The 15,575-nt window shown below is 41.1% G+C and overlaps 1 protein-coding gene across 1 annotated transcript in view; it reads right to left on the minus strand.

Moving 5' to 3' along the window:
• LOC123786715 (uncharacterized) overlaps window positions 1-15,575 on the minus strand; it is a 144,976-nt gene that overhangs the window by 97,536 nt on the left and 31,865 nt on the right. Inside the window, exon 3 of the mRNA XM_087864430.1 lies at window positions 8,684-8,776. Within this exon, the coding sequence (XP_087720556.1) occupies window positions 8,684-8,776 (93 nt within the window). The remainder of the gene's footprint in view (window positions 1-8,683; window positions 8,777-15,575) is intronic.

The following is a 15,575-nucleotide window of genomic DNA, read 5'->3' on the forward strand; positions in this document are numbered from 1 at the left end:
CCAGGAGCACCTGGGTCTCTAAGTGTGCGTATATCAACTTCTCTTTGTGAGCATTATTTCAGATACTGGTAAAAATGAAACACTTAGAGAAAAACAAACTGCTTTTGCTTTCGTGTTCAAAAAAATAAACTGTCACAGAACGCAGATGAATTAGCTTTGGGGACAGAATAATTTGTGCCCAAATCAAAAGCAAGAAAAAGTTAAATGTCCTGCAGGAAAAAAAGAAGAGAGAGCCAAGGCTGGTAGAATATGTCAAAAAAGAGGTGACCTTCAGAGAAGGAGCGGACCTCTCTAGGCGACTCAAACCACTGCGAGGGAGCAGAGCAGGACTCAGCTCTGAAATCCCTGCTGCCCCTCCCAGTGTCCAACAGAGGGGCCTGGCTCCTAGCACAGCCTATGAAACAGAAACAATTTATTAAATTACTATTTTGAAAATTGTGTGAAAAGAGTACTAGGGAATAAAATTTCAAGACTGTGTGATCTCAGTGCGATCCCACACTGACAAGACTTTCTACATGGATGGCAAGGAGTTCGTTCCAAAGGGAACAAAAGAAATCAGAGCTGGTAACAAAGGCCCTCTTTAGAACACAAAACCCATGGTGCTTTGGGGTTGCGGCCAGCCCTCTCCAACCAGCATGGGATCTCGTAGGCATTAAACACATTACATGCATTCTGAGGGAAAGGAGTTCAGTCTTTGAATCACATTAAGAATAATCTAAGCTCTTTGCAATTTTAACATGACCTACACATAGGAGGCTCTCACAAGGACATTCTCCCAGCTCTCTTAGAGTGAGGATGACTCAGGGCTCAGTTTACCTCTCTAAAGCAGGGCCAGTGAGGAGGCCCTGGGATTGCCAGCCAGCCAGGATAACTGTACCCTGATTCCAGGCACTACAGGCGACACTGTGCAGAATTACCTGAGAAGGACAAGGGGAAATGCAGCTGCCTTAACTGTCACGGAGATCATATGCTTTCTTTAGCTGCCTCAGGAAATTTCTATCAAAAAAACTCTGTGGCCCGGGAGAATGCTAAATTTACAGAAGTTCAGGATTAGATGAAATCGATCTGGCAAATTAAGTGTGTTGTTTTCAAAGGCAGGAGCCCAATCTTTCCATATGGTCGGTACTGTGGATGCCCAAGACACGTCTGTTATGTGAACATTAGATGACAAATAGAAACACGTGACTGTTTAGGAAATCCCAATGCCAGTTCGGCTCCTATAGGTCCCAGATAAAGGAAATCTGTCCCTTACTGGGGTGGTTACTGATGCTTAATCACTTTCAACATGATTTAATGTACTAGTTACTTTCCAGAAATATTTTAATTACATAAAAATACTACATTAAGAATAACAGTAGAAAATGATATTTTTGCAGAATTCTTGTAAATATTTTAAGTGACGGCAATGATAACATGGTCCCAATTTTCTCCTCTGTAAAATCAAGGAGCTAACGTGAAATCTGCATCTATCTTAAGAAAGTCATGATTTCGAATGCAAATACAACACAGCTTCTAGTCCAGAGAACAGTCATCAATAACATTCCCAGGGTTGATGGGGAAGCACGATGGCAGCTTTGCCACCGGATCCAGAATGAGTAACATCTGAGATTCAAAATTTAAGTGAAAAGACGCTGACACACATTTATACATGTGTTAGCAATCACTCAGGGAGAGAAGGAGAGCTCACTTTTCCAATAGTAACAAAGATCCTCCTAATAGTACCTTTTGAGGATTAAGAAACAAAAATTGGGTGAGTTCCTAGGTCAGAACAATTTAGAATTCATTTGGTCACTACAGCTGGCATTTCAAACCCAGAGAGTCCCTGCTTCGTCGTATTTTGGTGATGCCTATCTGCTCAGATGACAAAGAGAAGAGCCTCTGAGATGGAATGCTGACCAGGGCAGGTGGAGAGGTGTCCCTGAACAATGAGAGAGAGAGAAGAAGTGTTTGTTCTCCGATTCTAATTAACTTAGGAAACAAGTCAGAAAACATAGCCAAGAAGGGTACTCATTGAAAAGGGATGTTACTAGAAAAACTTAAAAGATTATACACAGTACTCCTTGTTAAAACAGAGCCTCATCTGTATGACTGAAGTGTGCAACTTAAATTGGGAACATTTTAAATCAATACAATAGGAAAATTTCCTTTTAGAGAAGGAAAACCAAATTACATATTTGGGTATGAAAAACCTTTAAAAAGCACTAAGTACTTTTTTAAAGAATCGTATATAGTAATAGTTAGAATTTATGTACTGTAGGTAACAGGCTTTGTAGGTTAATCAGAGCCTAGGATTAGAAAAACAAGTTGGCAAAAAAAAAATTAACACATACTTAATGCCACTCATACATGAAAGGTCTATCAATAACTTAATGGTCTCCCAAAAAACTCCTGAAAAACTAAAACATACCATCAGATGTTTTTCTTCTTTAACTAGACAATAACAGAAGGAAGGAAGGAAGGAAGGAAGGAAGGAAGGAAGGAAGGAAGGAAGGAAGGAAAAGGAAGGAAGGGAGACTGACTGGATATTAATCAGAAAAACTCAGTCTGGGAAAATCTAAGTAAATACAGAAATTCAAAAAATAAAAATAAAAAGCAGGACACTCAGTACTTGGAAGATAAAAATTCAAATGTTCCTAGGATTTGAAAAACTGTGTATTACATATACAAATATATTCCCGCTTAAATGGTTTGTTCCGTGATGGTACTCAGGTCAGATCTATACCAAAAGCAAAGAAGTCTCCATGAGAGTTTAAATCAAAAGTTACCTTAGGGTGGAGGGGGCGGGGATATGGAGGGGAGGGGCTCACCAACATGCCATTCAGAACACCGACTAAACTACTCCCTGGTTTCCAGAAACTTTCACTTGTCAGGCTGCAAATTTTGAGAAGTAGCTGCTCTCTTTTTACTTGCTTAATCTCAGGGCAAACCATAATCTATGTGCAACCATGTAACAAAGTTGAACGTTTTAAATTGTGCAAATCTCCAAAACAAAAAATCATAATGATTGTGTCAACTTATATTCAGACACCAAAATTTTTAAAGATCATAATGAAAAGCTAATGTCTATTGCTGGGAAGAAAGCTAAGCCAGTTCAGGAGTCACAGTGCTAGATTTCTATCATGAGGAATAAATATTGGCAGATAAGAGAATAAGTCTGATTTCAAACAGAACTTAACACTTCTGGCTGAGCCTGGGTCTTTCCTGTGAAACACAATCATAATATTGTTCTCTGCCAGAAAACAGTGATGTTAATAGAAGCAGAATGTTTTCTTCCCAAATTAGCTGAGGAAAGATGTAGCAAAGGATGTTGACAAAACTACTCTAAGAGGTGGATTTAGGGGGCAACTGGGTGGCTCAGTCAGTTAAGGGTCTGCCTTCAGCTCAGGTGATGATCCCAGGGTCCTGGGATCAAGTCCTGCGTTGGATTCCCTGCTCAGCAGGGAGCCTGCTTCTCCCCCTGCCTCTTCCCCTCCCCCTGCTCTTTCTCTTGCTCTCTCGCTCTCTCTCTCAAATAAATAAATTTTACAAATCTAAAAAAAAAAAAAAAAAAAGAGAGAGAGGTGGATTTAACTCCAGTTCAGAGATGGACAGCCACGGATCCTAACAGAGAGGCTGCAGGCTCCCTGGGGGGGCGGGGGCGGGGTCCACCAAATACAAGTCACAACAGAAAAGGCAGAGGTAGCAGCATTATTGCTTAAAGTCAGTTGCTGCTTTAGTTTGACTTCTCCTCAGCACCTCTGAAGAAGACACCCAGGCCACTGCCCAGGGAACAGGAGGGCAGGGACAGATAAGGCCTTGTTCAAAGTCCATCTCAAAAACAGGCAGGAGGTTGGGGGCGGGGGCAGGAGGGCAGATAGAGAAGGAGAGGGGGCAGAAGAGAAAGAGGTCGCAGTAAGGGAGGGCAGAAGGAAAGATGAGACAGACCCCAGGCCATCAGTATCCTAAACTTAGGACAGAACAAAGAACTAGTATCACTGCTTCCAAATACTATCACACAAAAAGTCACTCCCACTGAAAGGCCTTTATTTATAGTTTCAACTGAATTACAGTACACTAAAGGCAAATTCGAAAAGTCATCATAGTCTCAGTATTCTAACAAGGGCATTTTCAGTTCTCCAATTGCCTTGCTGTGTTTTTAATTCAGTTCCCATCTTCACTGAGCGTGCTCTCTGCCAGGCATGGGTGCAAGGATAACAAGACAAGCTTTTATTACCAGAAGGGCTCAGATACATTCACACCCTAAGGTGACTCACAGTCACTTGAATGATATACTCTTTTCTTTAAAATACATTCTTCAGCCATGGAATGTCATTTGTTTCAAATATACCAAAAGCAAATGGATTAAAAAAAAAAAAAAAAAGGTAAGAGGGGCACCTGGGTGGCTCAGTCGATTTTGTTTTTGCTTTTGTCTAAGGTCGTGATCCTGGGGTCCCGGGATTGAGCCCCACGTTGGGCTCCCTGCTCAGCGGGAGTCTGCTTCTTCCTCTCCCTCTGCCCCTGCCCCCAACTCGTACTCTCTCTCTCTCAAATAAATCAAATCTTTTAGAAAATGGTAAGAAGTTCTCTAATACACCAATACACCGAAGACTCAAATGTGTTTTGGTTCAAAGTATAGGAAAAAGAATGTCAGGGTTTTCTTGTAAGTGCCACTCAACTTAGGTATCATAGAATCAAATGTTATTAGAGTTCAATCTGCTTCCCCTTTTATAGTTTTGGAACAACCCTGTAACATGGGTGATAATACTTTAACATACTCAATACTTAAGAATGACGAGAGAAAGGCATTGTCTAATGAGAAAGACCGAAATATTTACACATATACGTTGTGATCTAAGACATGCGTAGGTAGGCTTAGACATTCTAAAGTTACTGAAGATCTAACACCTTTATTCTTTTTTTTTTTAAAGATTTTATTTATTTATTCGACAGAGACAGAGACAGCCAGCGAGAGAGGGAACACAAGCAGGGGGAGTGGGAGAGGAAGAAGCAGGCTCATAGCGGAGGAGCCTGATGTGGGGCTCGATCCCATAACGCCGGGATCACGCCCTGAGCCGAAGGCAGACGCCCAACCGCTGTGCCACCCAGGCACCCCTAATACCTTTATTCTTATGGTAGCTCTACAATTTCATAAAGATCCAAGAGAAGGCTATCCTTCCTATTTAAAAAGTTGATACTAATAAAAATAAAAAAGATGAGAGGAGTATATAAGCCTTAACTATTCACTCCAATAATCATAAACAAAGCCTTTCTGAGTTAACTTTTGTGTCCAGAGTGTAGGCAGTGACTTAATAAGCTGACGATGAGATTTTAAATAATGTTGTCAATAAATACCTACGGTCTGGTTGACAAATTGAATTTGTAGCCATTCTTTTTTTTTTTTTTTTAAGATTTTTTTTTATTTATTTATTTGAGAGAGAGTGAGAGAGAGAGAGTGAGCATGAGAGGGGAGAGGGGCAGAGGGAGAAGCCGACTCCCAGCCGAGCAGGGAGCCCAGTGGGGGCTTTATCCTGGGACTCTGGGATCATGACCTGAGCTGAGACAGACACTTAACCAACTGAGCAACCCAGGCGCCCCGTGAATTTGTAGCTATTCTTGCATACTACTGCTAGGTATTAGCCAGCACTCCGGGTCACCATATCTGTCCTGTTCTGAATACATTTGCCGATAACGCTATTGGTAGGTTGCCATTTGTAACCCTGAGAGCTACCATTTGTGTAGTGCCCTATGTGCCTGCCATAATGTATCTTACAGTTCACAACATGTGGGTTAGGCACCAACCCTCACGCAGTCAAAAATCCACATATAACTTCTGTCTCCCCAAAAACTTACCTACTGAGAGCCCACTGCAGAATGGAAGGCTTCCTGAGAACATAAACAATCGATTCACCATATTTCATACGTTACATACCGTATTCTTTTTTTTTTTTTTTAAGATTTTATTTATTTGTCAGAGAGAGCAGGAGAGCACAAGAAGGGGGAAGCAGCAGGCAGAGGGAGAAACAGGCTTCCCGCTCATCATGGAGCCCAACGAGGGACTTGATCCCAGGACCCTGGGATCATAACTTGAACCCAAGGCAGACGCTTAACCCACTGAGCCACCCAGGTGTTCCTACATACTGTATTCTTGTAATAAAGTAAGCTAGAGAAAAGAACGTGTTAAGAAAACCATAAGGGAGAGAAAACACATTTACTATACTGTACAAATATTTAGTGAAAAAAGATCTGCATATAGGTGAACACAGTTTAAACCTGTGTTGTTCAAGGGTCAACTGTATAGGACCACCTCCTTTAATGCTTATAGTAATCACGAGAAGTAAATGTTATTATCTCTGCTCTGCAGAAGGTGATTGTACCGAAAGATACTAAGCATTCCGCATGTGCCCTTCTACGTTGCAGCTCACTCATTTAATGCTCACAATAACCCTACGATGCAGCACTACCATTATCCTGACTTGACAGATGAAGACACAGAGCAAACAGCTCTCCCAACACCACATACATTGTGGCGGAGCCCAGATCCTCAGAACGCCGAAGCCACACTCTTATCCACCAACCCCAAGGAATTTGGCTCTCCATGTCTGCCCTCCATCCCACCTACGAGAAGGGCTATGAGAGCAGACAGGAAAGGGGCCAGAGCTGGTGTGGCCAGAGCTGAACCCTCTAATCCACAAGCCAACTCTTAAATCTGGCTGGGACCCACCCCCAAGTTTCCCTGAAGAAACTCACAACAAGAAAACTGAAACCTGACCTCAAAGCTGGCACAGCTCAATGGTCCCAGGAACATGTGATCCAAAGGCCAGGGCTTCTAACAGACCAGAGCACAAGGCATCACAGAATAAGGAGCCTTGGTCTGACTGAACGGATGCCCCATGTCCATTCAATGGTCACCAACCGCTTACTTTCTATGGCCCACTAAGTGCCCAACCATACTAGGCTCTCAGTTACTAAGCTAACTAAGCCAGGGGCCCACCTCAACTGCTAACGGTGTAGGGAGACAAACAACATGAAATACGGGCTGTTAAGATCATGGCCAAATGTGCTCGGATATAGTAGGGGCATCAAGGAGGGAGGGGTAGGGTCAATTCAAACAGTGTGTGAGGAGGTTAACAAAGCCTAAAGGAGAAGGTAGGTAGGGAGCCGAGTCTTGGAAGTGAGGCCAGGAAGCCTTATTCCAGGAGGAAGGCAGGAAGCCGTGGTAAGAAGCAGTCCCACTGGGAGGAAGACACCTGTGCTGGCAATGAGCTGACTCGTTTACAGCCCCCACCCTAAGGACAGACAGACGCACTGTGAAGAAATGAGACGAATGTCCCAAGCATCATGCTGGAGTGTATTTTCTATGGAGGATGTTTTCCTCTTAGGGAGAAGTTCCCCATTCCCACCTAGCACCCAAGATGAGGGTGCCCACCTTGACCTGAGTCCAGGATCCCCGGGGAATACTGCAATGACTAATGCATTCTTTTTTTTTTTTTTCGTAAAGATTTTATTTATTTATTTGAGAGAGAGTGAAAGTGAGAGAGATCAGAGAGAAGCAGACTCTCCACTGAGCGGAGAGCCCAATGCGAGGCTCGATCCCAGGACCCTGAGATCATGACCCAAGTGGAAAGGCAGACACTTAACCGACTGAGCCACCCAGATGCCTGACTAATGCATTCTTAATAAGATGCAGCCTCACGGACAGCTTGACTGCAAAGGGACTACAGAACACCAACATGAACCAAGCAAGTGGGAGCACCAGTGGCCCCAACCTCACAGAAACTGCCATTTCAATTAGAAGGACCAAGAACGAGACAGAAATAAGGTGTTATATTCAGCGGAAATTATGAGACCACCTTTACCCCTGATATTTTTGCCAACTGGATTAATCCAGTTGGCACCTACGACAGACTGAAGGCCTTTATTAACAACATGAGTCTATGCATGGAGAGGAAAATAACATGCTTGCACCTCAATTTAAACAGTATTCCCTCTGGGGAGTGGTTTTCTTGTGGACAGTCACATTCTGTGTTATAGGTCTGCGACATCTCACTTTGATGCAATCTATGTATTATGTTAGGGATTGCAAAAAATACAACACATCCCCCTCCAAGTGAGAATACTTACTGCTGCTGATTTACTTGTCCTCATGAGCAACTGCAACGCTAACAGTCCAAACCGGGGAGGTGAAATAGCCTCAGAATTTACAAAAAAGCCACTGCAAGTAAACACCCAGGCAACTTCAAAAAGGGCCGGGACAGCCCATGCATTTCAGGGCCAATGGGGTCAGTGAGAGCCAGGGGCAGGGGCTGAGGCCAGACTCGCAGCCAGACCACCAGACCTCGTGGTTGGTTGGGTAGCATGTTCACAGAGCTTTCTGCCCATCCCTCTCACCTCTGCCAGGGCCGAGAGCTGGGGATGGAGCGTGTGTGCCCAGGACAGAGAGCAGCACGGGACAGACTTCACAAAGGTTTGTTGGATGAATACTCAGAAAGAAGGAGTGGGGGGTGGAGGAGGTGGGGGAAGGAGGGAAGAAGGAGAGAAGAGAAAGGGACAGAGAAAGGAAAGAATAGAAGTGGGGAAAGGAAGGGAAGATGGAATGCAAAGGGAGGACATCTAAATTCTGCTCGACAAATAAAAGGTTGTATTTACTTTATGATCATCAGGGTTACGCATAAATTTAATAATAGATGTTTTCACATGGAATTACCTTTTATTTCCCTTTCAGACCTCAGAGAGTCCTGGTGATGTTCAAGACGCAGAAAGAACAGGGTAGGTGCTCTGGATGTCCAACTGGGGATTTCTAAAGGGAAAGAACAAAGATTAAAAATTATTCTGGAGAATAAAAGTGATTAATTTTTAAAGTATCATTAAAAAGAGACCAATTCTCACTGAATAAGAGACAGTATATTTCTTAATACACCGGGGGAGGGGGGAATCGAGCCCAAAGCCTCTTTCAAATACAGCCGCTCTAGCAAACTTCAAGTTGATTCTAGAAGAAAACAAAAATCAACCACGGGGTGGGCTTTGTTTGTGCGTTTACTGGAAAGCAATTCCGACAAGGAGGCTGTGTACTGCCATCTGCCTGGAGCCCCCACCCCCAGAGGCTCAGCGCCCCTCCAAACTCAACACCCCCCACACGACTTGTCAGTCCTTCCAGGTCAGAAAACCACGTAGGAAACAAGTAGCCCCTCACCAACAGCTGCATTGCTGCAGAGGGAAACAGACATACTTCTGGAACTTTCTTAACGTTTCTAAGCAAATAAAATATTACAAAATCGGCATTTCAGCTTGTCTCGTTCTCCAAATGCAGTTATGCATGAGCTCACACACACATGCCTAGTTGTCCTGAGGCTTTTGGCTCCTGGAGCCAGGACAGACCTTGGAGGCAGCACCGTCCCAAATTGTGAGCACACAATGTTTCATTTTTAGGAAGGAAACAATTACATTGACCAGGCACGTACCCAGGCCCAGAAACATTGTGATTCCATTTTACAAAGGGGAATGAGGCTGTTTGAGGAAAGTCCAGTCCACAGGTCTGCCGGACACATAAACGCTTTTATTATACTTGGATACACTTGGATCAATCCTGAAAGTGATTGTTATCTGAATATCTGGCAAGGCGCCAAGAAAATACTGTGGTGGAGGGGCGCCTGGGTGGCACAGCGGTTAAGTGTCTGCCTTCGGAGTTCTGGGATCGAGCCCCACGTCAGGCTCTTCCGCTATGAGCCTGCTTCTTCCTCTCCCACTCCCCCTGCTTGTGTTCCCTCTCTCGCTGGCTGTCTCTAGCTCTGTCGAATAAATAAATAAAATCTTAAAAAAAAAAAAAAATACTGTGGTGGAAAATTTAAACGTTTTCTCCTCCAACATCTGCTTTCCTTGTATACCATCAATCCAAATAACTCCATCTTTGTTTACTTGAAAGTGGGAGCTAGAGACAGGGAAGGAAAAGCTCTGACGGTAATAGATATCTTTTTTATTTATTTTTTATTGAGATTTACTGTATATTTCCCATGGACGTAGGAATAATCAATAGTAAAATTTTTAAGGAAGCACTTGGGACTTCGACAGACAATGGCTAGGAACCACTTCATTAAGGTCAATGCCAACGTTCCCACCATCATTATCTTCTTTCTGGAGTGATGTAATGAACGGTGTGCCAGAAGTTTATTAGTAAGGCTGCAAATCTTGACCTAGATTTTGCACAGCTTCAAAAAAATAAATAAATAAAAAGAAAGCCTAAAAGTGTCTCTTTAAATAACAACTAAGACTGAGACTTCCCACACTCACATTTAAAACTTTCAAAACAATCTTCTTTCCCCTGTCCCTGTGTCTAATAATGTTCATCAAGAACATAAAATAACAATTAGTACCAGATTAAAATAGAAATATGAACTCCAACTTCTACAGCTCTTTTTGATAATTTACTACCTGCAACTTAAGGTTTTATTCACCTGCTGAAATACCTGATTCCAGAATTCAAATGAATAATATCACATACATTTAACAAAGCATTAGAGAAATTTTTATTTAAATTGAGCCCAGAGGTATTTGAGATTGATGGTGACTCATAATAACAAAGTAAAAAGTTTTATATTTATTTTTCCAACTAGTGTTTTTTGTTTTGCCCTAAATTGTATCAAAAATTCCTTTAAAAAAATCCTTTTCATCCTTATCATTATTTTTGCCTTTTCTTTCTCACACTTTGAAAGAGAAAAACAACATAGAGGTCAGCCCTTCCTCTAACGACTGAGAAATGTCAAAGTCACACCATTATAATCGGGATGCAGAATAATACCATAAATGAATTTCAGGATTGTATTTATCCTCAAAGTTACCATGTAACATCAAAACCATCCTAATAAAAATAATTCACAGCACAAAGTTTAAAGCTAAGGCATTTTATGGTCAGCTGCTCCAACCCACTCTTTTCACTTCTAAGGAAACGAAAGCCCGGATGGTCAACTGACTCCTCTGAAGTCACAAGCTCAGCAGGTCCTAGATCTCAGATTTCACAGATGCCAATCTAGTGCTCCAATAGATCATAACTGATCTTTAATTTCCATAAATAAACTCTTCAGAGCTTATAATTTCATCTGTTTTCTACACATCTCTTCCTCTACACAGCACGAACACCACTTTGAGTCAACTTAACTTTATGTTAATATGAAACACTACTCAGAATTATCAAAAACATACTCTGCCTTTTGCTCCACTGCAAAAGACAGATTAAACCACTAGTGCCTGTGAGAAATCTGAAATAAAATTTGGGATACTCTTAGGTTGTCTAACCTAGATATGTCTACTCTAAAAATAGAATTTCCCTCTCTTAGTCACAGTCAAATCATAATCATAGCTTTGCTACAACACATTTTCAAGATTTTACAGATAGCTAGCAAGCAAAATGTAGGTATTCTACAGTAAAAGCTTATATAAGCAGTTTTTAAAGTAAGAATTTCAAGATAGTTCACTATTAGATGCATCAGTTCAGACGGAACTTGTAGTCTCTAAAATTCTGGAATCACTCAAGAGCACTTAATTTACCTAGATCAGCAACTTATTATCATCAACGGTTATTTGTTCACTCCTCAATTATTCACACTGCACAGCGCCAGGTGCAAAGAAACCCAAAAGCATGAGACGATGTCCTTGCTCACTGTAGGCTGATGAGGAAGATAATTAAGGAGGCTTCCACAGCGGCATCTAACTGAGTCAAGGTTTGCGTGTGATGAACGTGTATGTGCGAACATGTGTTTAGAGGGCTAGTTAACAGAACCACTTGGATTTTCTCAGAGAATATGAGTTGACGGATATTGTAAACAGCAGCTGGCCCTTGACCAACGTGGGTTTCACTGCGAGGGTCCACTTATACCCGTATTTTTTTTTTTATAAAAGCAATACAGTACTGTAAATGTATTTGTTTCTTCCTTATGATTTTCTTAATAACATTTTGTTTTCTCCAGCGTATTTTACTGTAAGAATACAGCATATAATACATATAACATACACAGTATGTGTGAATTGACAGTTCATATTACAGGTGAGGCTTCTGGTCAAGAGCAGACTATTTTTTTTTTTTTAAGATTTTATTTATTTATTTGACAGAGATAGAGACAGCCAGCGAGAGAGGGAACACAAGCAGGGGGAGTGGGAGAGGAAGAAGCAGGCTCATAGCGGAGGAGCCTGATGTGGGACTCGATCCCATAACGCCGGGATCACGCCCTGAGCCGAAGACAGACGCTTAACGACTGAGCCACCCAGGAGCCCCAACAGCAGATTATTAATAAAGTTTTGGGGGAGTTAAAAGTTATACATGGATCTTCTAGGGCATGGTGGGGGATCAGCCTCCTTAATGCTTGCATTGTTCAAAAGTCAACTGTATATGTTGGAAAGCAGGGTAAAATAAATTGAAATAAACTAACAAATAACAGAAGAATCCCTCTAATCATGCCCAAAACAGCAAAAAAATGGTGCAAGAAATAAAATATTCTTTGAAAGGAATTCCTTTCTTGAAAATAAGTCAGCAACAAAATACCTTCCTTATATTTCTTCATAATCACTCATTCATGTTACTAAAACTCAGCGCCACACAAAAAAACCCATTGGAAAAAAAAAGGCAATATTTAAGCACGTTTAAAAAGAAAATAAGCAAATGTCAAGTAAGCACAGGAAGAGATATTCAATATAATTAGTCAGTAGGAAAATGCAAAGTAAAACCTTAAGGAGATACCACTAAAAACTCACAAGAATGATTAAATTTAAAAGGGCAAAAACAGTCAGTGTTTGCAAGGATATGGAGCAACTGGGGTCCTTAACACAATGCTGGCAGAAAATCCAAAATGTTACAGGCACTTTGAAAAATAATTGTCCAGTTTCTTTCTTTTTTAATTTAAATTCAATTAATTAACATGTAATGTATTATTGGTTTCAGAGATAGAGATCAGTGGTTCATCAGTCATATATAATACCCAGTGCTCATTACATCACATGTGCTCCTTAATGTCCATCACCCAGTTATCCCATCCCCCCACTCCGCTCTCCTCCGGCAACCCTCAGTTTGTTTCTTATGATTAAGAGTCTCTGATGGTTTGTTTCCCTCTCTGATTTTGTCTTTTTAAATTTTTTTCTTCTCTTCCCCTGTGATCTTCTCTTTTGTTTCTTAACTTCCACATATGAGTGAGATCATATAATTGTCTTTCTCCGATTGACTTATTTCGCTTAGCATCATAACCTCTAGTTCCATCCACGTGGTTACAAAGGAAAGATTTCATTTTTGATGGCTGAGTAGTTTTCTGTTGTATAGATATACCACATCTTCTTTATCCATCCATCTGTTGATAGACATCTGGGCTCTTTCCATAGTTTAGCTATTGTGGACATTGCTGCAATGAACACTGGGTTGCAGGTGCCCCTCTGGATCACTACATTTGTATCTTTGGGCTAAATACCTAGCAGTGCAATTGCTGGGTCATAGGGTAGCTCTATTTTCAACTTTTCAAGGAATCTCCATATTGTTTTCCAGAGTGGCTGCACCAGCTTGCATTCCCACCAAAAGTGTAAGAGGGCTCCCCTTTTTCCACATCCTCCCAACATCTGTCGTTGTCTGACTTGTCAATTTTAGCCATTCTGACTGGTGTGAGGTGATACCTCATTGTGGTTTTGATTTATATTTCCCTGATGCCAAGTGATGTTGAGCATTTTTTCATGTGTCTGTTGGCCATTTGGATGTCTTCTTTGCAGAAATGTCTGTTCATGTCTTCTGCCCATTTTTTGATTGGGTTATTTGTTTTTTGGGTGTTGAGTTTGATTTTGGATACTAGCCCTTTACCTGATAAGACATTTGCAAATATCGTCTTCCTTTCTGTCAGCTGTCTTTCAGTTTTGTTGACGGTTTCTTTTGGTGTGCAGAAGATTTTTATCTTGATGAAGTCCCATTAGTTTATTTTTGCTTCTGTTTCCCTTGCCTTTGGATACATGTCTAGCAAGAAGTTGCTGCAGCCGAGGTTACCAAGGTTGCTGCCTGTGCTCTCCTCTAGGATTTTGATGGATTCCCGTCTCACATTTAGGTCTTTTATCCATTTGAGTCTATTTTTGTGTATGGTATAAGGAAATGGTCCAGTTTCATTCTTCTGCATGTGGCTGTCCAATTTTCCCAACACCATTTTTTGAAGAGACTTTTTTCCATTGGACATTCTTTCCTGCTTTGTTGAAGATTAGTTGACCATAGAGTTGAGGGTCCATTTCTGGGTTCTCTATTCTGTTCCATTGATCTGTATGTCTGTTTTTGTGCCAATACCATACTGTCTTGATGATTACAGATTTGTAATAGAGCTTGAAGTCTAGAATTGTGATACCACCAGCTTCAGTTTTCTTTTTCAACATTCCTTTGGCTATTGGGGTTCTTTTCTGGTTCCACAGGAATTTTAGGATTATTTGTCCCAGCTCTGTGAAAAACGTTGATGGTATTTTGATAGGGATTGCACTGAATGTATAGATTGCTCTTGTAGTATAGACATTTTAACAATATTTGTTCTTCCAAACCATGAGCATAGAACGTTTTTCCATTTCTTTGTGTCTTCCTCAATTTCTTTCGTGAGTGTTCTATAGTTTTCTGAGTATAGATTCTTTGCCTCTTTGGTTAGATTTATTTCTAGCTATCTTATGGTTTTTGGTGCAATTGTAAGTAGGTCAACTCCTTAATTTCTCTTTCTTCTATCCAACTGGGCAGTTTATTATAAAGTTAAACACCTACCATATGACCCAGCAATTCCACACCAAGGTATTTACCCAAAAGAAATTTAAAGACACAAATTCCCAAGACCTGTACACAAATGTTCATAATATCCTTATTCATAATAGCCCCAAATCTGACAAATGTCCACCGGCTGATGAATAAATAAACAAATTACACACAAAGAAACACTACTCAGTAATAAAAAGAAAAGAATTATTGACGCATATGACAACATAAGTAAGTCTCAGAAGCATACTAAAAAGCCAAACGCAAAGGACTAAATGTATTATTCCATGGATATGAACTTTTTGAGAAGGCGAAGCTATAGCAATAGAAAGCAGATCAATTGTTGTGAGGGGCCGGGGTGTGGGGAGAAGGGGCTGACTGCAAAAAGGACTGACAGAACATGCTGCGGGGATGGAATGTTCTACATCATGATTGTAGTAGCACTACATGCTTGTGCACAGTTAGAAAATTCACGGAATTATACCCTTAACATCAGTGAATTCAATTGTATATTCAGTATACTTCAACAAAACTGACTAAAAACAAAACAGGACTCAGGGCCATCATCATTTAACCCGGAAATCAGTAACCTCATCAATAAGATCTGAAAATCCTTCAGCAGATGGCACTCTACATCTTCAAATACTTAATAATCAGTGATGGTTAAGTACCAGGAGACCACCAAAAAAGAGAAAGAAAAAACCAATAGTCAAATTTACTGCTCATAGGGAAAGTAAGTTATTCCATTCTTCTGCAACTTCCAATAAGTTTTAGCTTTATAATAGATTTCCAAAAAGTGGGCTAATAACATGTAGACTAAAATAAACCTGCTCGGGGCGCCTGGGTGGCTCAGTCGGGTACA

Source organism: Ursus americanus, chromosome 9, assembly GCF_024610735.1.
Source record: "Ursus americanus isolate L20-20 chromosome 9, mUrsAme1.1.p, whole genome shotgun sequence".
NCBI classification, from domain to species: domain Eukaryota; kingdom Metazoa; phylum Chordata; class Mammalia; order Carnivora; family Ursidae; genus Ursus; species Ursus americanus.